The sequence below is a fragment of the Haliotis rufescens genome, unplaced genomic scaffold, assembly GCF_023055435.1.
Source record: "Haliotis rufescens isolate VD_foot unplaced genomic scaffold, xgHalRufe1.0.p SCAF_2, whole genome shotgun sequence".
Lineage (NCBI taxonomy): Eukaryota > Metazoa > Mollusca > Gastropoda > Lepetellida > Haliotidae > Haliotis > Haliotis rufescens.
Genome location: NW_025963890.1, coordinates 42,853,167 through 42,878,276, shown reverse-complemented (window position 1 = coordinate 42,878,276; position 25,110 = coordinate 42,853,167). Strand labels below are relative to the sequence as shown.

General features: G+C 40.9%; 1 protein-coding gene across 4 annotated transcripts in view; it reads right to left on the bottom strand.

The window, feature by feature from the left end:
• LOC124149401 (dystrobrevin beta-like) overlaps nucleotides 1–25,110 on the bottom strand; it is a 188,816-nt gene that overhangs the window by 62,148 nt on the left and 101,558 nt on the right. For all 4 annotated transcript variants that reach the window (XM_048400013.1, XM_048400014.1, XM_048400012.1 and 1 more), the window contains exons 10-11: nucleotides 24,262–24,360; nucleotides 20,123–20,225 (exon numbers count right to left, since the gene is read on the bottom strand). In XM_048400013.1, the coding sequence (XP_048255970.1) occupies nucleotides 20,123–20,225; nucleotides 24,262–24,360 (202 nt within the window). The remainder of the gene's footprint in view (nucleotides 1–20,122; nucleotides 20,226–24,261; nucleotides 24,361–25,110) is intronic.

The window sequence follows — 25,110 nt, the reverse complement described above, 5'->3', positions numbered from 1 at the left end:
TAGAATTTGACCTTTCAAATGACCACTAGCTTCACAGCGACCTTCATGCTGTGATCCCACATGGTCAGCGCTAGGAAGTAGTTGGCGCCACCATGATGGAGCCTGCAGCTGTTGGTGCTGTCAGTCTCATTACAGGGCACTCTTCATTGGCTCCACCAAGGCTCCAGGCTCCATGTGGGGTTTGTAAAGAAGCAATTACAGGTAGTGCCCTCACCCTGACAGCTGGCCAATGACGACCTCCTTACAACATTCAAATGGATACATCAAGGTCTGATTGATTATCTTATCCCAGCCAATACACTTCAAGTATGACCCTATACAGTGTCATTGATTGCAGATTTTACTGTAAAAGTATTGACTGTATAACGTGCCAGTCTTGTTACATTTATCAATAATACACAGAGTATTGCAGACTGTACACAATAAATGTTGTATTCACAAACTGTTACCAGTTACAGATTTCAATCAGTAGATGTTACTATCCATTGCCATCCTATTTTGTACCAGTAGTAGTATTAGTAGTGAGTGAGTGAGTGAGCGAGTGATTATGGTTTTACGCCGCTTTTAGCAATATTCCAGCAATATCACGGCGGGGGACACCAGAAATGGGCCTCACACATTGTACCCATGTCGGGAATCGAACCCAGGTCTTCGGTATGACGAGCAAACGCTTTAACTACTAGGCTACCCAACCGCCCCAGTAGTAGTAGTAGTAGTAGTAGTAGTAGTAGTTACTCCAGCTCGTAAGGGAAAAATATTAAGGCAGCCTGGGTGAAAGTGGGTAAGGGTCAACCAAGCACAAGAAATGGTGGGAGTAACTCAGGTATACACACACATGAATCAGACAGGTAATAATAATAATAATAATAATAATAATAATAATAATGATAATTGTAAACTATTATTTAATGACCACAATAAAATTCCATGATTACACTACAAGTTGCTAACCTTTGCATTTCTTTCTGACTAAACACATATTCCATCTGACATTTATATGTTTGAGTAAAGATAGAGCATCTGTCAACTTCAGTGTGTGCAAGACCAGATCGTTTGATACGTGTATCTAAACAGTTTTTGCCAGGGCTCTGGTAAAGCAGTCCCCAGTCAAACATTTTGTACCCAACTCTTGAGACCTATACAGCTAGTACCCGGATCAGGTTGGGTAAAGGGTATCCGGGTAGTAAATTTGGACTCATCCCAGCCCAAGTTTGTAGAGTGCCTGTCTCAAGTTTGTGACAACTACTCAAAAGACGCTAAGGATGGAATAGCTCCGGCATGCGGTTCAGTGGTACGGCTGTCTGCAGAAGTCAGTCTTCAGCTGATTCTCAAAGAGATGTAGTTCTTGAATACAGCGTAGATGAACTGGAAGCTTGTTATACAGTAATGGTCCTGCTTTGACAAAGGTTCGAACTCCAAAGGTGCTGGGACATGATTTTGGCAAGGACGACAGTTGCTGGCTACCTGAGCTTAGAGATTGGTATGCAGTGTGCTCTTATAAAGTCGCTCATATATTTGGGTGCTTCCATTGTTGAAAAGTATAACAAATACATTCATAGAGAAATAATTAAGTTTGTGTCTATATTATTCTATTAGTGCCATTTGTTTTACAAAAGTAGGAAATATTAGCCTGAAATTTGGCTAATGATTTGCCAATATTTTCAAGGTGAAAAATTAGGTCTGTATGGAGTTTGGAGCATTGCTACATTATCAGGAGATATTGATATATATATATATATATATTATATGGTGTCAATGTTACTGCATCCTAAAGTGAGTGAGTGAGCGTGAGTGAGTGAGTGAGCTTGAGTGAGTGAGTGAGTGAGCAAGCTTGAGTGAGTGAGTAAGAGTGAGTGAGTGAATGAGCAAGCGAGCATGGTTTTACACCTCTCATCAAGATATAAGCAATATCCCAAACGGGAACACCAAGAATAGATTCAACATGCAGTGCCCTTATTAGGAATTGAAACTTCATCTACGGAGTGGCAGGCAGGTACTTCAACCACTGAACTACTTTCCCTCTGATCAGCCATCCAAATAAACATCCACATGCTTGGAATTTTTGTGTCACCCATAACAAGTAGATACCTATTTGTACGTTAAAACGAACCATGGTCGTTGTTTATCGCACAATAACCTCACGGTATATTCTCCCTGCTGTGTACACTGTACAATAAACAACTCCCACTTGTCTTCATTTCTTAATCACATTTCTCTCCTCTAAAATCAAACAAATAATTTTCCTGATGTTGGTTCTAAAATGCACACAATTTATTTTCCTGACTGTAATGAGCCGGCTCGAGTTGGCTAGATTTTCTTTTATGTAAATCTAGATTGGTTTTGTTTTCATAAAAAACATATATTCCACAGTCATTGTGCAGGACAAGGCAATAACCTGAGGTGATGTTTCAAACAGGAGGCAAAATCTACCTTAGTAGTGACAGTGACTACAATAGGCACCCTGCACCATTCAAAACCTTTCAGAAGAATACCTCTGCACTTAATTTCACACTTATTGCAAACGAAAAACAGTATTCGACGTAATAAGCACCCCGCTCTAATAAGCGCCCATGGCGATATTTGCTCATTTTTTGGCTAGTGAACAATCCCAATACATTAGCACCCTTCAGATTGATCAATGTACACAAGACTTATTTATTTGTGTATAATACACACTCGTGTGTTATATGCACCCTTCATTGCGGGCAATTAAATTCTGGAAAAATATATCTGTCGTGTATAATACGCACAGACTTTTCTTTAGTATCATTTCAGGCTATAAGCATAAACCACAAAATTTACAATCTTTCAACTCTTTCACCAAAATTATATTCTAATAAGAGCCCCCTCTTTCTAATTTTGAGAGCTCCACTCACAGCTACACAAAAACAACACTTACTTTCATATTCATAAAAAAAACAGAACATAGTTTTCTGTGTCAAACAAAGACTATGTCCAACTCACTTACCTTTAACCCTTATGATGCCAGCTCTTCGTTTTCAATGTCATAGAAATTCAACTCCAAAATATTCTGAACAGCAAGTCTTCATTAAGGGAAATGCATTATCAATTTGGATAAACAGGGAGATTAATTATTGACGTCCTTCCTCTGTGTGATCTCAGTGGATTCTGGACACAGGTCAATGGCAGGTTCGCACACCAGAAGGGTTAACCATCACGCAGATCAATGGGGGACAATCAAGTGAAACATGAGAACAAAGAGACACACCCATTCATCATATAATGGACAGCTGGACATTGGTCAGGTGGCCGGTCAGGACGACAAGTATGTCGACACAGGTAACATTGTTAACGAGTACAACAGGTAACATCGCTAATGAGGTAAAAGTGAAATCGGCATAATGTTGATTACAGTTTTATAACACACTTACATGGTCAGTGTTATTTTATAACTATTTACTTCTATATCATCGGTTGTTTTATATAACATGTTGCTATTGCTAAATTATACCTCTGCTGGTATCTTTGTTTGTTTGTTTGTTTGTTTGTTGTTTAACGCTGCACTCAACAATATTCCAGCTATATGACGGCGGTCTGTAAATAATCAAGTATGGACCAGACAATCCAGTGATTGACATCATGAGCGTCCATCTACGCAACTGGGATACAATGACATGAACCAAGTCAGCAAGCCTGACCACCCGATTCCGTTAGGCAAACATGGGTTGCTGAAGACCTATTCTAACCTGGATCTTCACCTGTCTCTGCTGGTATCTAATCAATCATATTTAAAGGGGCACCATGTTCACGCAAAGTGTCAGTCCCAGCAGATATGGTTCAAGCTGTTCGAATACCACTTTGCCTGCCAACTCAAATTAGCTAATGTTCATAAATTAGTACACATAGAAAGATTCTCTCAACTTGGTTGAGAGAGACAATGATATTGTCTATCACTGAATATACACATATTTTGTTTGTTTATTTGTTGATTAACGCCACACTCAGCAATATTCCAACTATATGACGGCGGTCTGTAAATAATCGAGTCTGGACCAGAAAATCCAGTGACTGACATCATGAGCATCGATCCATGCAATTGGGATACGATGAGTCGATGACATGCATCAACCAAGTCAGCAAGCCTGACCACCCTATCCCATTAGTCGCCTCTTACGACAAGCATAGTCACCTTTTACGACAAGCATGGGTTGCTGAAGACCTATTCTAACCCGGATCTTCACGGGTCAAATATAAACATGTAAGATGATGTAATGTAAATATAGTGCTGAATAGGAATGAATTAGCACACAAATATACAAGCAGGGCTTGAAAAAAATAATCAGGAGTGCCCAAGGCCACTGGCCATGGACCTGTTTTTCAGGTGTGCCATTTCTAATCTAGGTGTGCCTTGTCTATATTATCCAATAATTATAAAAAAAGGCAGCTAATCCATCAGATCAAAATTTTTAATGATATAAATGTGTTTCAAGATTGCTGGTTCTGAAACATCTTAAACCATTAAAAGATTTTTTTTACATATTTTTCAACTGGTTGACCATACTCTTTGCAAATTTTGCAAAACATTATTATTATTTTTTCCTGTCACATATTAACCATGATTTGTATTTTGGAAGAGCCAAGTTACTGGGAATGTATCATGTTGGCTTTTGTTTAGAAAAGTTTGGCTTTTGTTAATCTGTACTTTCACACACGTCACTCGTGTCAGCATTCAATATTTGCTTCTCAGAGATTTTTCCAATTTCAATGTGAGCTCTAGCACTCTGCAACATAGTCTATTTTCCTTGCTCGTAGTCTGCAGTAACATTATTAGAAGTTACAGCAATAGGATTGAAGAAATAACATAATATGGAGTTTTTCTTTTTAGACTTCCATTTTAACAAATAGCGATTGTCTGCTAGGTTTTTCACAACAGTCAACATGAATAACTACTTCCGTTTGAAAAGCACGATAATCTGTCAAAAACGGAAAGACAAGATTACCTTCAAAATGCAGGGCCTATGTAATATTCGAGATATTCTGTCAAAATTACGGAAAGAAGCGAGTACGTTCAAATGTATTTCATGCAATCTTGAACATCTCCTCAAACGTTTGTATCAACATTCAACGGAAATCAAAGAATATTGCCGATGCATTGGATTTACAACAGGAAGTCGTTTAGCGATAGGGTTACAAGCAACGAATTGGGAACGCCCTTTCATTTCACAGTTTTATTTTGTCAAGATATGAAATAGTAATTAATGGAGGCAGTTTTAACAAAAATGGCCGTGCCCACGAGGCACTGTACATAAAATTCAAGCCTCTCATTTCCTATTCTAGGTGTGCCGCAGGAACCGCGGAACTAGTAATTTTGAGCCCTGACATGCGCTAAACAATCTGGTCTTGTGTTGTTCTTCCTGCATCCTTCTATTGCAACACTGAGGTCAGAGTGAGTGAGTGAGTGAGTAAGAGGTAGTGAGTGAGTGAGTGAGTGAGTGAGAGTACTGTTTTATGTCGCTTTTAGCAATATTCCAGCAATATCACCGTGGGAGACACTAGAAATGGGCTTCACACATTGTACCCATCCTGGGAATCGAACCTGGGTCTTCAGCATGAAGTGAGGTGAAATTGGGTTTAACGTCGCGTCCAAGATTATTGCACTTATATAGCGACATGCATGTACATGTATGTGTTTGTGTGGCTGCTTGTACTAGTCCGGACTGATGCCGATTTATAGTGCTAGCTCACTGAGATACCATGCCGCAGTTTAACATGAATATCCCACTCAGACACAGTATACTGACTCTGAGCCGACCAGTCCTTGTTTTAGCCCCTTTATGCCGAGCGCCAGACAGGGTAACAACAAGTTCCATCTTTTAACGTCTTTTGGTATGACGCGGCTGGGGATCAAACCCCGGACATTCCGCTCTCCTGGCGGACGCTCTACCTCTAGACCACGGAGGCGGTCCGTCTTCAGCATGACAAGCAAACGGTTTAACCACTCGGCTACAGCCACTGCCCCACTGAGGTAAGAGGAGGAGAGTAGCTGTGCAGCTAACCCTGATTTTAATGATCTTATTTTCCAAGAGTATGAGGAATAGAGAATTATTAAATTCAAATTTGGAATTCACAATGTCGACTGCTGCAGACTTGGGGCCGAATATCGGCTTCTGAGCAGGTCCAGATTAATCACTGCAATGTTTCAGTTTCACACAGCACGGCATGTGGAGCCCCGATCAAACAGCATCTCTCATTAGCATCTTCACAACCCATCAGTGGCAGACAATAATCTCACAATGCAGGATCCAATATAAAAACTATAAAAAACATCAATATCAATTTCCAGCTCTATTCAGGAAAAGTGAAAACCACAATTTGATGAATAAAAACAAGTTTTAACAGCATGGTGCAGGATTACAATAATATCCTGTTGACTCAGTCGCAGGTCAGTCACAAGCCTGATCCGGGCAACGTACCCTTCCCTTTCACTACCAAACACTATAGCAGGACCCAACGGAGCAAAAATGTTATCCATGGTTAAAAACTAAAATCTTTCAAGTGAATATAAACCCCATCAAAAGCGAAAATAAACCCACTGGAAAGAATTGTTTTATTGATTCCATGATCATGGCGTTCTTGAAAAAGAGGTAACAATTAGAGTTATCTTCCCTTCATCTGGTCATAAATTGCGTCCATAGTTCCACTGATCACTGAACCTAGTGAGCAAAACAATTGATGTTCACTCCAACCATGCTGCAATTGTCTGACGTCAAACTCTTCTTGGATGACTCAAGGCAACGTTTTTAGTTAAAGGTAAGCGAAAATAAAGGCGAAAATTGACACGGGGGAAATGTCAGAGTCTAATTGTCAGCCCGGAGGTACTTGTCCTAGGAGAGTGAGCAGTTGCCCGCTTCAGCAGCAGATGTAGACCGATGGAGGCAGGCTTCTATGAATTAGGATAAATGTATGGAGCTAATGAAGCTGTACGCCTACAACTGTCTAGAAATATGTTTCCGTCCATCAGACTCGAGACTCATATTCCATGAACATAATTCCCTGACATTTTGAAAAAAGTAATTTGCCATTATTGTTGTAGAATTATTGACACTCTGCAGCCTCAGACCAAATGATGTACTTACATCGATGATACAGATCACGAAAGTTGTTTGTGAAGTGAAACGTATATTAAATTTTGAAAGTTATAATTCAGTTCACGATGACAGCCTTCATGGTGTGCCTCAGACCAAATGATGTACTTACATCGATGAAACAGATCATGAAAGTTGTCTGTGATGTAGAAAATGTTTTGAAAGTAACAAGTGACGATTAGGTGCCTCACTCTGGCAGTGTGGGTTGGAATGCCGGATGGGACTGAACCCCCAAAAGTATGAGAATCTGTACTTTACTAAGAAAGTGTTATCCCAAATAGAACATTTGTTACAACAGTCTTCATAGTGTGCCTCAGACCAAATACTGTACTTGCATCGATGAAACAGATCATGAAAGTTGTCTGTGATGTGGAAAAAGTGTTTTAAATTTTGAAAGTAAGTATTCAGTGCACAATGACAGCCTTCATAGCGTGCCTCGTGAACATCAGAAGACCTATATTTTTAGACAGAATTTCAGTTCCATAACGGCAATCCAAGTGTAACTGATGAATCTATTACCCTAATAAAATAGACACAGCCAATGTTAATGTTTGTTTGTTTGTTTGTTTGTTTGTTTGTTTGTTCTTTAATGCTGCACTCAGCAATATTTCAGCCATATGACCACAGTTATGATTCTAGAGAGTCAGTGAGTTGAACTGTATTCCAGTTATATCACAGCGTTAGCTTGATGTAGGAGCAAGGCTGAAGTGATGCAGGTCTAAGACGTTTACCACTTTGGGGAAACCTGCGAGCGTGGGTATGGTGCTGACAAGCGTAGAACATGATCAGGACTAACTGAGATTCAAACCCAAGATCCTAGGTGTCAGACATTTTATTGGACAGAGCAGTGAACAGTTAATTGTGGTGCCTTAGACAACTGAGCCACCAGTGCCCCCACGGAGGACAAATCTTATCTTGGTGTGCCCCGTGAACATCACATCATAAGACCTGAATCAAATTTCCAGAAGGATGTATCATGACTAATGATGTTTGTTTGTTTGTTTGCTTGTTGTTTAACAAAAGACACAGCAATATTCAAGCCATATAATGGCAGTCTGAAAATAATCGAGACTGGACCAGACAATCCAGTGTTTGACATCATGAGAATACATCATTGTAAGAAGTGTTATCTCATCTTTTTACAGTATGATAAACAATGTTATCTCATCATTTTAACAATGTGAACAACAGTGTTATCTTATCTTTTTACAGTATGATAAACAATGTTATCGCATCATTTTAACAATGTGAACAACAGTGTTATCTTATCTTTTTACAGTATGATAAACAATGTTATTGCATCATTTTAACAATGTGAACAACAGTGTTATCTTATCTTTTTACAGTATGATAAACAATGTTATCGCATCATTTTAACAATGTGAACAACAGTGTTATCTTATCTTTTTACAGTATGATAAACAATGTTATCGCATCATTTTAACAATGTGAACAACAGTGTTATCTTATCTTTTTACAGTATGATAAACAATGTTATCTCATCATTATTACAATGTGAACAACAGTGTTATCTTATCTTTTTACAGTATGATAAACAATGTTATCTCATCATTATTACAATGTGAACAACAGTGTTATCTTATCTTTTTACAGTATGATAAACAATGTTATCGCATCATTTTCACAATGTGAACAACAGTGTTATCTTATCTTTTTACAGTATGATAAACAATGTTATCGCATCATTTTAACAATGTGAACAACAGTGTTATCTTATCTTTTTACAGTATGATAAACAATGTTATCGCATCATTTTCACAATGTGAACAACAGTGTTATCTTATCTTTTTACAGTATGATAAACAATGTTATCGCATCATTTTAACAATGTGAACAACAGTGTTATCTTATCTTTTTACAGTATGATAAACAATGTTATCGCATCATTTTAACAATGTGAACAACAGTGTTATCTTATCTTTTTACAGTATGATAAACAATGTTATTGCATCATTTTTACAATACGAACAATGGTGTTATCTTATCTTTTTACAGTGTGAAAAAGTGATATCTCACTTTCTTACAGTGTCCGATAAACAGTGTTATCTGATATTCTTACAATGTGAACAACAGTATTATCATATCTTTTTAGTGTGAAAAAAAGGACATGTCATCTTTTTACAGTGTGATAAACAATGTTATCTCACCTTTTCATAAAATATGAACAACAGAGTTATCTTCATCTTTTTTACAATATGAAAAACAGTGTTAATGTATCTATTTATAGTGTGAAAAAAGTAATATCTCATCTTTTTACAATATGAACAATAGTGTTATAATATCTTTCTATGGTGTGAAAAAGTGATATCTCAGCTATTTATCACATCTTCTTACATAACACAAGAGCACCGTTTATCACACCATAAAAAGACCTTGAAGTGAATTCCGAGTATATCTTGACAAATGCTTTTCTGATTGTGTTTTCTGATCAACATGACAAGCCATGACTTATACACAACTAGCAATTAACTAAACTGACCTTTACCTAACTGAATCACGACCCTCTGGCGTGTGTGAGACTGTCGGCAAGGATATCACTTAAACACATGCACTAATGACCTTGGTGAGTCTGGGGGTTTCCACCACGTCAACCAAACAAAACTGTTAGTGTCTTGAAGTCCTCAATTACATGTGTTCAACAACAGAACATGCTGCAGCAGTTGGTCAGCTCCAATAAAAACATAACGTCTTAGTGAGTGAGTGAGTTGGGTATAACGCCACTTTTAACAGTATTCCAGTTATATCACGTCCTGTCAGCTTAATGTGGGAGGAAAGCCCGAAGCGATGCAGGTCTCAGACGATTACCACTTCGGTGAAACCCACGAGCTCGGTATGGTGCTGACAAACCTAGAAACATAACCGGGATTCAAACCCACAATCATAGGTTTCCAAGGGACTCAACTCTGCACAGCGAATTGTGGCACCTTAGGCGACTGAGCCACCCATGCCCCCCACATAACAGCTTAAGTGGCATTGTAGATGCTGTAGTATCAATAAAGATGGAGCGGACATGGATTTCATTTTTATTTTTCAATGCGATGTTTCGGTACTGGTGCTTGTACCTTTATCAAATAAGTGACAAATACACATACATCTCACATATTATTTGTTTTATCGGTGAATAAATGTTTTTACTGCAGTGTAATATGCAGTGTCAAAACAACTAAAAATAACTCTCCTGATACATGTATGATGACCTCGGGATAAACATTATTTATGACCCACCTGGAGATATAGCACCTCATGGGTGAATATCACATTTTGACTTTTCATTATATTTTTCAATTTCGGACTTATAACTGTTTATGCAATAATTGCAGTTTTTAGACATAATGTTTGATGAAAGGTTTTGAAATTATGTTTTTATTACATTATGAACTAACGAGAGAAAGATAAGATTTATTGTACAGTCTGCAAACATGGTAATCTTCACTGAAGCAAGCTGACGTCAAACATCTTTATGACATCACTGCACAATTGTATCCTAGGACCGATAAGGTCCCTTTTCTCCTGGTCGGTCACATATATTGATGACCTTTCTTCTTAATCTGTCCTAAAATGAACAATCTATAGATACCAAAACAATTCTATAAATTTGGATTAATGGCTGTCTGGTGCCAATGTCCCTTAACCAAATATTGTAAATGAAAAATGAAGGTCAGCTGTAGAAACTGTGATAAGTCCTCGGCCACGTTCAACAAAGCGATCTTAGCGCTAAGTCGATCGTAACTCCCATTCTTTATCACTGACTTACGGCAATCGTAGCGCTAAGATTGCTTTGTGGAACGTGGCCCTGGGCTAAAATGAGATTATACAGGAAGACCTTCCTATGGATACCTTAACTATGAGGTTAGGTGAAATGGGGCTTAACGTCGCGTCCAAGGTTATTGCACTTATATAGCGACGTGCATGTACGTGTGCGTGTTTGTGTGGCTGCTTGTACTAGTCCGGACTGATGCCGATTTATAGTGCTAGCTCACTGAGATACCATGCCGCAGTTTAACATGAATACCCCACTCAGACATAGTATACTGACTCCGAGCCGACCAGTCCTTGTTTTAGCCCTTAATGACGAGCGCCAGACAGGGTAACAACAAGTACCATCTTTTAACGTCTTTTGGTATGACGCGGCCAGGGATCGAACGCTGGACCTTCCGCTCTCCGGACGGACGCTCTACCACTAGACCACGGAGGCAGTCCCTTAACTATGAACATTGGTTGGAACTATTTGACTAGCGCCAATAATGCCTGCTAGGTTGGCAGACAGGAGACAGAGGACCCAGCTGCCCCGCTATTGATTCCGTGAATTAAATACTGAACATTACAGTGAACTCAATGATGGATAACTGTTAATTTGCTTGATTGGTCCATTTTATTACACGCCGTCGTCTTATCAAACAAAATGAGCAGATAAAAGAACAAGTGAATGCTCGCATTTGGGCATGGAATAGATTTGTTTCTAAATTAAATGACGTCATCAGTATGTGGTTTATTTTTACGGGATATCAATAAAAAGTCTAGATTGGTTCTAGCAGGACACTGTACAGGCGAGTTAGGGACTGGTCATATATTACAGGGGGGTGTCATATATTATAGGGGAGTCATATATTATAGGGGGGTCATGAATTAATGACACAGCAAAAGAGGTAGGGTTGCAAAAAACTATCATAACTATATGGTGGTGTGGCCAGAAAAAATGAAACAGTTCCATTTTTTTTAAATTTTGTTTTAAATTATAAATTTGAATTTTAGGCATTTGCTATAACTGATATTTATTATGGGGGTGGGGTCATGAAAACATGTTACATGTAAACGGGTGAGGGGGGCGGGGTGTATTGCAGGGGTGGGGGCACAAAATATGATACAGTCCTTAGAAAAATCACACAACCCTATAACAAATAACCAGTACCGTATACAAAGGGAGGAAAGCTGTGTAAATCTCTAGAAATAGTTGAGTATCTTCAGGGGCATAGCTAGGAGAAATTAAAATGTTAGCAATCATATTACAGTATGTATTTTTCTTAACACTAATAACGCTTATCAAACACAAGCAGGCCAGTGCAACATATCTAAAACAGACATCATGTAATATATCCTCGCTTGCTGGTTTGTTGTTTAACGCTGCACTCAGCAATATTCCAGCTATATGATGGTGGTCTGTAAATAATCGAGTCTGGACCAGACAATCCAGTGATTGACATCATGAGCTTCAACCCACTCAATTGGGATACGATGATAACCAAGTCAGCCAGCCTGACAACCCGATCCCGCCTCTTACGACAAGCACAGTCGCCTTTTATGGGAAGCATGGGTTGCTGAAGACCTATTCTAACCCGGATCTTCACGCGTTGAAATCAAAATATCCTCAACACGTTCTGTACATTGTAAGGACCAAACGGTTTCATCATTGTGATCAAACCCAGATATCCTCATAAAATATAAATTGTCAATGCAAGAGAATAACCACTGTAAATTATCCACGGAAACAGGTTCCATTTGGCGTAAAGGACAAAATAGCTGTGAAAATTACATGAATGGACCACTGAAAATCAATTATGACACTAGGTCTTCACGAAAAGGGTAAAAGAAATGTAACAACCAAACAACATCGTAAAAATTCAACAATTTTGACAATGGTAGGCGGGTCAACCTTCAAATTAACAAAAGATCATGTAACGATAAACAAACGACTGAAAGAAGAATACACTAAACGTACCTTTTTCGTCATTATTTTATTTTTGTAACAATTTCAAAGTGTAAGCACTTGCTTTTTGTGCCATTTGGTAGCTACGCCATTGATCTTCAGATGCTGTCTGAGAAGCTACTGCAATCGACGTAATAAGCGCCCAGGGCGCTCTCAAAATTAGAAATAGGGGCTCTTATTAGAATATAAGTTTGGTGAGAAAAGAAAAGAGAGTTGAAAAGATCGTAAATTTCGTGGTTTATGCTGACAGCCTGAAATTATACAGAAGAAAAGTCTGTGCGTATTATACAAGACAGATATTTTTTTCGGAATTTAATTGCCCATAATTAAGGGTGCACATAACACACGAGTGCGTATTATACACGAATAAATAAGTCTTGTGTACAATGATCAATTGGAAGGGATGTTAATTGTGATTGTTCACTAGCCAATATATGAGCAAATATCGCCGTGGGCGCTTATTAGGACGGGGCGCTTATTATGTCGAATACAGTATTTAAGGTTTATCCATGCCAGGCATCAAAGCAACATTAAAGTACCGGTACACACTCATGCAAACATGCAAACATGCAAGAAAGTTTCATGTACCAGGATCTGTCTACATCCTGGCACACCTTCCACACAATAGATTCCCACTGGCAAACATGCTACAGAACTCTTCAAAAAGCAAAACGCTATTGATTCAGAGAGCCTTTTCCTGCTCACACAATCCTGCATTCGAAAAAAATAAATCTAACATCAAATTTCTAAGGCTGAGGAATGTCTTGGAATCCCACCAGACTGACATATCAGAGGTGCTAGTGTCAGCACCTCTCCCTCCCATCCATCCTCATTACCGTGGCGACGGCACCATCACTTTCCTGGCATTGTTAGTTACCGCCTTAAAAGGTCATTGATCGTGGCAGCAGTGTGTAAGTTGACTGCAATGGGGCTGCTCATGCCAAGTGACCACGCACACTACTTGCAGCCACAGGCACACAGGAAGAAGAGTTTAATACTGCAGTTACCACAAGTGAACACACACACCATTGACAGCACACATCAATACAAGTGAATGTTTTCAATAAGAACAACTTAAATAAGACAGCTACGCGATAAATTGCAGAGAACAATGAAAAACAAAGCGTGGTTTATTTCACGATAAAACATTGTTCTATCGTGACATCATTTCTAAAGATTCGAATGTGTGCTCGCAACTTGATGATGTCATATATTGGACAAGGTTATTTTTTAGAGTGAAGTGTCAAGTAAGTTGTTCCTTCTAGATGTAGCTGGTCCATGCAGATAAACGCAGCGGCCAAACGATCACATCCCAAACTTGGTGAGATATGAGAATCGGTATTGGGCAAAGAGGGTACAGATAATCGACGTGAGGATTGTGTGAATATGCGGGAAATACAAAACTTAACCCACATGTTCGTAAAATGGACTCATCTGACATTTCCAAGTCGGATTCTATTGAACAAGTCATCATTACTAAAATTTGGCTAAATATTTTTAAAGCTTGTACATTTTTTCAACATCCTTAAAGAGGCTGTACATAATGTTGATATCTCATATAAGAAATAAACGACTCAAGGTCGTTGTTTATTACACAAGCGCCTCTCATGGTTTATTCTCCCTGCAGTGTTTTATTGTACGATCAACAAATGTGTAAATACAGCTCCGACCAACCATCACACGTGTTGTACAAGCTATTACAACCTGACTATTGACAAATATATCATATCACAAGCCATGTGTATCGTCGTGGCCTTTTACAAACACAGAACTCTTACACTAAGTGTCCCTCGTCAAATTATTCCATATGCTTCAAAGTTCTCAAAACATTCCGCAAAAACTGTCAATATCAAGAATTGATTTATTCGTGAACAAAACCCACGAGGACGTCTCATTTCCTCTTGTTGATGTCTCCGCTCCTAGCTCCGACGACATCGTGACTTTAACATGCGATCATGTCAACACATCATGCAGATCCAGATATCTCAAACACAGCGTCTAATAAATGGGTGTTTTTCAATTTTAATACAGTGTTAAATTTGCATTTCTATAGGAAAGGGCAAAAGACCAAATCAATATGCAGCGCAGAACTCAAGATCTCAACTTTAATTGTCAATTACCTTGATGTTTTACCGCACATTGCCATCCTACATCAACAAAAAGATTTCTTAATCTCTCTTCCTGCAGGTTCAAATTCAGATAAAATTCACATTCATATTTTGGGAAAGCATTCGATTCTCACATCAACCACCATATAAGAGCTGAAATATCAATCAGCATCTTCATGATCTCAGGACTGAAATATCAACCAGCATCTCAGGACTGAAATATCAACCAGCATCTCAGGACTGAAATATCAACCAGCATCTCAGGACTGAAATATCAACCAGCATCTCAGGACTGAAATATCAACCAGCATCTCAGGACTGAAACATCAACCACCACATAAGGACTGAAACATCAACCACCACATAAGGACTGAAACATCAACCACCATATAAGGACTGAAACATCAACCACCAGAAAAGGACTGAAACATCAACCACCATATAAGGACTGAAACATCAACCACCACATAAGGACTGAAACATCAACCACCATATAAGGACTTAAACATCAACCACCAGATAAGGACTTAAACATCAACCACCATATAAGGACTTAAACATCAACCACCAGATAAGGACTTAAACATCAACCACCACATAAGGACTGAAATATCAACCACCACATAAGGACTGAAACATCAACCACCATATAAGGACTGAAACAACAACCACCATATAAGGACTTAAACATCAACCACCATATAAGGACTTAAACATCAACCACCAGATAAGGACTTAAACATCAACCACCATATAAGGACTGAAATATCAACCACCAGATCAGGACTGAAACATCAACCACCATATAAGGACTTTAACATCAACCACCAGATCAGGACTGAAACATAAACCACCATATAGGGTCTTAAACATCAACCACCAGATAAGGACTTAAACATCAACCACCATATAAGGACTTAAACATCAACCACCAGATCAGGACTGAAACATAAACCACCATATAAAGACTGAATCATCAACCACCATATAAGGACTGAAACATCAACCACCACATAAGGACTGAAACATCGACCACCACATAAGGACTGAAACATCAACCACCACATAAGGACTGAAACATCAACCACCACATAAGGACTGAAACATCAACCACCAGATAAGGACTGAAACATCAACCACCATATAAGGACTGAAACATCAACCACCACATAAGGACTGAAACATCAACCACCACATAAGGACTGAAACATCAACCACCACATAAGGACTGAAACATCAACCAGCATCTCAGGACTGAAACATCAACCACCAGATAAGGACTTAAACATCAACCAGCATATAAGGACTTAAACATCAACCAGCATATAAGGACTTAAACATCAACCACCAGATCAGGACTGAAACATAAACCATCATATAAGGACTGAAACATCAACCACCACATAAGGACTGAAACATCAACCACCACATAAGGACTGAAACATCAACCAGCATCTCAGGACTGAAACATCAACCACCAGATAAGGACTTAAACATCAACCAGCATATAAGGACTTAAACATCAACCAGCATATAAGGACTTAAACATCAACCACCACATAAGGACTGAAACATCAACCACCACATAAGGACTGAAACATCAACCAGCATCTCAGGACTGAAACATCAACCACCAGATAAGGACTTAAACATCAACCAGCATATAAGGACTTAAACATCAACCACCAGATAAGGACTTAAACATCAACCAGCATATAAGGACTTAAACATCAACCAGCATATAAGGACTTAAACATCAACCACCACATAAGGACTGAAACATCAACCAACAGATCAGGACTGAAACATCAACCAGCATATAAGGACTGAAACATCAACCACCACATAAGGACTGAAACATCAACCACCAGATAAGGACTGAAACATTGACCACCACATAAGGACTGAAACATCAACCAACAGATAAGGACTGAAACATCAACCAGCATATAAGGACTGAAACATCAACCACCACATAAGGACTGAAACATCAACCAACAGATCAGGACTGAAACATCAACCAGCATATAAGGACTGAAACATCAACCACCACATAAGGACTGAAACATCAACCACCAGATAAGGACTGAAACATCAACCATCATCTCAGGACTGAAACATCAATGAAAAATTCCTAACTACATTAATATCAATGGCTTACTTTACCTACTCAAGAGTATCTTAAACAAGAAGCTTTTAAGCTTCCAGTCCAAAATATAGATGAAAACATACACCGAAGTGTGGGTGCCTTATCCAACACGATGACGTAGACTCCTAGCAGCAGTGGATGTATGGAGCTTAATGGAGGGTGTCATGTATCACTGCATTAAAAGCTCTATACCCAAGTGGCTCAAGGCAATTTGAAAGGAGTAAGAAAGTTTTACAATATTAGGCTCATACACTGCTTAAATGGCAAGAACAAAGAAAGATGATTATCTAAAAAAAAAATAAGACAATTTTTATACAAAAAGTAATTTCTAAGATAGCAAACATGATGATGAACTGAACTAGGATATACAACTTGAAAGGTTGTTTTTTCACCAGTGAACAATGAAGAGGCTTGAAGTAAACAAACAACCAATTAATCACCAAGGGAACGTGCATCACAAAATATTTAAGAAGTCAACATAATGTGGAATTTGAGATTCAAATGTTTGAAGGATTGGGTCTTTTCAGAGCATTACCATTTGCAGGAGCTCGACGCCTACCATTAACTTCCCAACAAAGCAGTGTTATTTATAGTCATAGCTAAATTATATAGAAATTTTCCAAGCATGATATATCCCCAAACAAGCCAATAAAACAAACAAGAGAATACCACAGAGGTAAGGCTGATACCGGTCTAGAAAAATGGAAAATGCCTCTGCAAGTTGTGTGACGCCATTCAAACTTGGCCATTGATTCCGCCACAATCTTGTGAACATAAATTGTTACATCTTGCTGTACATCGACTTGAAACTGATAATGTAGATGTTAAAGTATGGTATTTGTTTTTTCTGCATGACGCTCCACATTAGGATAAAGGGACTGGTCAGATCGGAGTCAGTATACTGTGTCTGAGTGGGGTATCCATGTTAAACTTCGGTGTGGAATCTCAGTGAAGTAGCACCATAAAACCAGCCTAAGTCTACAAATATATTCAATACAGCCTATGCAAGTCTATAAAGTTTGGCAAATCTAGATTACTGCAGTATCAGCATCAGAAAATGAAGAGAGTCTCTGTGCTCCTTTTTATTACCTTTGATAAAGATAACTTATCAACTGTTTTTTCCGTAAGATATGTTCATTTCAGAAACTAGATGTGAAATAATCTTGAAAAACAACATTTAACCATTCTACCTCAAAGATTTGACATTCAAGAGCAGATATTTTACAGGTGTTTCAAACAATATACTCAACCAAGGTTTCAACTTCCAAACTGACTTATTAGTAATGTGTGTGTGCGAGTTGGGTTTAACGCCGCTTTTAACAGTATTCCAGTTATATCGCGGCGTGTCAGCTTAATGTGGGAGGAAAGCCTGAAGTGATGTAGGTCTCAGACGTTTATCACTTCAGTGAAACCCACAAGCACGGGTATGGTCCTGACAAACCTAGAAACATAATCGGGGTGAACCGGGATTTGAACCCACAATCATAGGTTTCTGGCATGCTCCAAGGGACGCAACTCTGCACAGCGAATCACTGTGCCACCCGTGCCCCCTATTAGTAATGTAACTAAGGTTAAAGGTCACACCCTCCAGGGCTGATGTCATATCCGCAATTTTGTACCTATTAATATAGGAACATCTCAGCCAAGCATGTTTCACCTGCAGTACACTTTCAGTTTATGTACCATCGAACTGATATTGTGAAACACAAAGGGAGAGTGTTTACTGCTGCACACAGGTTAGGACGAGTTACCATGGTAACAGATCAAATAAACCAAATTCATAACCCAGAAAGAAACAAAATGGTCACACTGTCAAATGGCAACACGACATTGTCAAATGGTAACACAACATTGTCAAATGGTAACACAACATTGTTGGTTTGGTTGGTTTGTTGTTTAATGCCGCACTCAGCAATATTCCAGCTATATGACGACTGTGTGTAAATAATGGAGTCTGGACTAGACAATCCAGTGATTAATATCATGAGCATTTATCCATGCAATTGGGATTGATGACATACATCAACCAAGTCAGTGAGCACAACACTGTCAAATGGTAACAAGACATTGTCAAACGGTAACACAACATTGTCAAACGGTAACCTGATATTGTCAAATGGTAACACAACATTGTCAAACAGTAACAACATTGTCAAACAGTAACATGACATTGTCAAATGGTAACACATTGTCAAATGGTAAAATGACATTGTCAAATGGTAACCTGATATTGTCAAACGGTAACACGATATTGTCAAGTGATATCGACCAAAACAGCTTTGTGTTGTGTGTTAGTTACATTAGTTATCCTGCAAAAGAAAAACAAACAGCTCACTTTAAAAACTTTATGCCAACTGTGAACAAAACCTGGACAACGAGTAACCAGCATCTAGTGTAGTGGGGAAGGCAGGGTGGGGAATCATGGCCGGCAGTAGATAAGTGAGGCTTGATGAGGCAAACTAGTGGTTTTAGTCTCAGTAATGATCCACACAAACAACCAGGCCACTATGGTAATCTCCCAAACAGGGGTAAGTTGGTTTCATTGTCACATGAAGCATAGGGTGATAGGAACCTTTTCTGCCTCAGAATCCCAAAGACAGACAAGCATGAGGTACTGGGGATCTTTTCTAACTCAGAATCCCAAAGAGGGACAAGCATGAGGTACTGAGGATCTATTCTGCCTCAGAATCCCAAAGATGGACAAGCATGGGGTACTGTACATATATTTTGCCTCTGAATTCCAAAGAGAGACAAGCATGGGGCACTGGGGATCTATTCTGCCTCAGAATCCCAAAGCGGCACAATCATGGGGTACTGGGGATCTATTCTGCATCAGAATCCCAAAGAAAGACAAGAAAGGAGTACTGGGTATCCATTCTGCCTCAGAATCCCAAAAGGGGCACAATCATGGGGTACTGGGGATCTATTCTGCCCCAGAAACAAGCATGGTGTTACAGGGACATATACAGCCTTGGATTCCCCATAGGGTTCTTTGGTTATTGATTTGGTCCAATAAACTCTGACTACAACTTACTGCTTTGGAGCTGTCAGCTGCAAGTCGGGCGGCGTAGCGGGCAATCAGTCGATGTTCGTCATCTATCCGAAATGAGTCTGTACTTGCATTGTGTTTACTTGGGCTGTGGAACAAACCAGATACAAGTGAAGACAACAGAAAGATCTGATGAATGTCTGTTCAATTAACAAGTTTTAGAAAAAGGCCTTTTAAAAGGGCAATGAAAAAAGTTTAGTAAAGACAACAAACTCCACGGAAGTCAGCCAGGCCTTGATCACCAGCTGTGTGATCAGACAAGCAACAACTCAATGAAGTCGTCCTAAAATCCCTCCCTCCTTGTGTCTCAACACTGAGCCTGGTTGTCTCCCCTAGTCAGCTGAGTGTGAGTGAGTATGATTTTACGCCACTTTAAGCAATATTCCAGCAATATCACGGCGGGGGACACCAGAAATGGGCTTCACACATTTTACCCATGTCGGGATTCAAACCCGGTTCTTCGACGTGACGAGCGAACGCTTTAACCACGAGGCTACCCGACCGCCCCCCTAGTCAGTTGAATGTCACTGAGAGATGTATTCACGTTTCCAGACAATTACAAAGCGGTCTGTCCATTGATGTTAGCGGAATACTAAGCCAGGGGTCCAGTGGGACACTGGCTACATCTTCAGGGGAATCCCTGGCTCAAACAGACAGCTCTCCCCAGGAGCCAACAGCAGACTTCTGAGAGATTTTCAAATTATCTTTGTATCAAAGTTTTCAGTTATTCAGATTTTAATTGTGACGTTTTTGATTTCCTAAATTTAATCTTAAAAGTCGATTAACAGAATGCAAAGGAAACATTGCTAAAAATCATTGCTAGCATCTCAAAAACAACAACAAACATCCTGTGGTTAAATGGGCATCGGCTGTGCAATGTGGGATCCATGTTGTCCTTCCACCTGATGCTTCTGTTAGTCAGGTCACAGTATTGGGGACCTACTGCCACAGGGAGACAAGCATGAGGTACTGGGGACCTACTGCCACAGGGAGACAAGCATGAGGTACTGGGGACATATCGCCACAGGGAGACAAGCATGAGGTACTGGGGACATATCGCCACAGGGAGACAAGCATGAGGTACTGGGGACATATCGCCACAGGGAGACAAGCATGAGGTACTGGGGACCTATTGCCACAGGGAGACAAGCATGAGGTACTGGGGACCTAATGCCACAGGGAGACAAGCATGAGGTACTGGGGACCTACTGCCACAGGGAGACAAGCATGAGGTACTGGGGACCTACTGCCACAGGGAGACAAGCATGAGGTACTGGGGACCTATTGGCACAGGGAGACAAGCATGAGGTACTGGGGACCTATTGCCACAGGGAGACAAGCATGAGGTACTGGGGACCTACTGCCACAGGGAGACAAGCATGAGGTACTGGGGACCTATTGCCACAGGAGAACAAACATGAGGTACTGGGGACCTATTGCCACAGGAGAACAAACATGAGGTCCTAGGGACCTACTGCCACAGGGAGACAAGCATGAGGTACTGGGGACCTACTGCCACAGGGAGACAAGCATGAGGTACTGGGGACCTATTGCCACAGGGAGACAAGCATGAGGTACTGGGGACCTATTGCCACAGGGAGACAAGCATGAGGTACTGGGGACCTACTGCCACAGGGAGACAAGCATGAGGTACTGGGGACCTATTGCCACAGGGAGACAAGCATGAGGTACTGGGGACCTACTGCCACAGGGAGACAAGCATGAGGTACTGGGGATCCTACTGCCACAGGGAGACAAGCATGAGGTACTGGGGACCTACTGCCACAGGGAGACAAGCATGAGGTACTGGGGACCAACTGCCACAGGGAGACAAGCATGAGGTACTGGGGACCTATTCCACAGGGAGACAAGCATGAGGTACTGGGGACCTACTGCCACAGGGAGACAAGCATGAGGTACTGGGGACCTACTGCCACAGGGAGACAAGCATGAGGTACTGGGGACCAACTGCCACAGGGAGACAAGCATGAGGTACTAGGGACCTATTGCCACAGGAGAACAAACATGAGGTATTAGGGACCTACTGCCACAGGAGAACAAACATGAGGTACTAGGGACCTATTGCTACAGGGAGACAAGCATGAGGTACTGGGGACCTATTGCCACAGGGAGACAAGCATGAGGTACTGGGGACCTAATGCCACAGGGAGACAAGCATGAGGTACTGGGGACCTATTCCACAGGGAGACAAGCATGAGGTACTGGGGACCTAGTGCCACAGGGAGACAAGCATGAGGTACTGGGGACCTAGTGCCACAGGGAGACAAGCATGAGGTACTGGGGACCTACTGCCACAGGGAGACAAGCATGAGGTACTGGGGACCTATTCCCACCGGGAGACAAGCATGAGGTTCTAGGGACCTATTGCCACAGGAGAACAAGCATGAGGTACTGGGGACCTACTGCCACAGGGAGACAAGCATGAGGTACTAGGGACCTATTGCCACAGGAGAACAAACATGAGGTACTGGGGACCTATTGCCACAGGGAGATTAGCATGAGGTACTAGGGACCTATTGCCACAGGAGAACAAGCATGAGGTACTGGGGACCTATTCCACAGGGAGACAAGCATGAGGTACTAGGGACCTACTGCCACAGGGAGACAAGCATGAGGTACTGGGGACCAACTGCCACAGGGAGACAAGCATGAGGTACTGGGGACCTACTGCAACAGGGAGACAAGCATGGGGTACTAGGGACCTATTGCCACAGGGAGACAAGCATGAGGTACTGGGGACCAACTGCAACAGGGAGACAAGCATGAGGTACTGGGGACCTACTGCCACAGGGAGACAAGCATGAGGTACTGGGGACCTATTGCCACAGGGAGACAAGCATGAGGGAATAGGGACCTATTGCCACAGGGAGACAAGCATGAGGTACTGGGGACCTATTGCCACAGGGAGACAAGCATGAGGTACTGGGGACCTACTGCCACAGGGAGACAAGCATGAGGTACTGGGGACCTACTGCCACAGGGAGACAAGCATGAGGTACTGGGGACCTACTGCCACAGGGAGACAAGCATGAGGTACTGGGGACCTACTGCCACAGGGAGACAAGCATGAGGTACTGGGGACCAACTGCCACAGGGAGACAAGCATGAGGTACTGGGGACCTACTGCCACAGGAGAACAAGCATGAGGTACTGGGGACCTACTGCCACAGGGAGACAAGCATGAGGTACTGGGGACCTACTGCCACAGGGAGACAAGCATGAGGTACTAGGGACCTATTGCCACAGGAGAACAAACATGAGGTACTGGGGACCTACTGCAACAGGGAGACAAGCATGAGGTACTGGGGACCTATTGCCACAGGGAGACAAGCATGAGGTACTAGGGACCTATTGCCACAGGAGAACAAACATGAGGTACTGGGGACCTACTGCAACAGGGAGACAAGCATGAGGTACTGGGGACCTATTCCACAGGGAGACAAGCATGAGGTACTGGGGACCTATTCCACAGGGAGACAAGCATGGGGTACTGGGGACCTATTGCAACAGGAGAACAAACATGAGGTACTGGGGACCTACTGCCACAGGGAGACAAGCATGAGGTACTGGGGACCTATTCCACAGGGAGACAAGCATGAGGTACTGGGGACCTATTCCACAGGGAGACAAGCATGGGGTACTGGGGACCTATTGCAACAGGAGAACAAACATGAGGTACTGGGGACCTATCGCCACAGGGAGACAAGCATGAGGTACTAGGGATCTACTCGGCCTAAAAATACCCAAGGGAGACAACCATACCCACTGGGAATGTCCAAATTAGTGCAACTCTCAATGCAATCTCTATGTCCTGTTCTCCTATTGTCTAGTGTATCATATCTCCGTATATATACTCTGAACCCATCTGTTACCATTGCTTTAATTTGAACCAAATTTGAACATAATTTTAAAGACATAACTCAAGAACTAGCCGTCCAAAAAAATAACACTCTGACTAAGTGATGTAAGAAATGGTGAGTGCAGATATGATATGCAATATGACAAAAGTGCAGGGTGCTCCATCAGGATGCCACCCCCTGCTGCACAAGCATGAACTGACATAGTGGTCGCGTGCTGCACAACATTCCGTAGCTGTCACTCACCTCCTAGGGGCGGAGCTACTGTCAAGGGAAGACACATCCCCTGATGTTATAATAGGGTGATCAGGGAATCCATTGTGAACAGGTATAGGTGTTGGTGGACTGAAAAACCAACAACAAAAATTTCAACAAAAATCAGAATATTGTGAAACCCGGGTAATACTTGTAGATCAACATGCACTGTGTGAGTGATCATGCACTGTATTTACTGATGTGTGGAACAGAACCCTGGCATTCAGTGTGATGGTCGGTGCACTATCTACTGACTGAACTTATATCTGAAGATGGACAAGTAAAAACATGCAGTGCAGACTGATGGTCGTACTCCTTCCTCAAATGTGTAGTTCAGGTGGGGGAATAATTAAAATATATCCCACTTCAGAATCTCAATCAGCACAATACCAACTGTTTCCAAAAATTCTTCCCGACTAAAACAATAAACATATGAAACTTACACAATGTATGACACTAACACAACATATGAAACTTAAACAATGTATGAAACTTACAATGCATGAAACTTAAACACAACACAATGTAAGAAATTTACACAGCATATGAAACCTACATGTATGAAACTGACACAATGTACGAAAATAACACAGTGTATGAAACCTACAACATGTATGAAACTTACACTATGTATGAAACTTACACTGTGTATGAAAATTACACAGTGTATGAAACTAACACAACATATGAAACCTACATGTATGAACCTGACACAATGTATTAAACTAACACAATGTATGAAACTAACAGAATGTATGAAACTTATACACAATGTATGAAATTTACACAGTGTATGAAACTAACACAACTTGTGAAACTTACACAGTGTATGAAACCTAC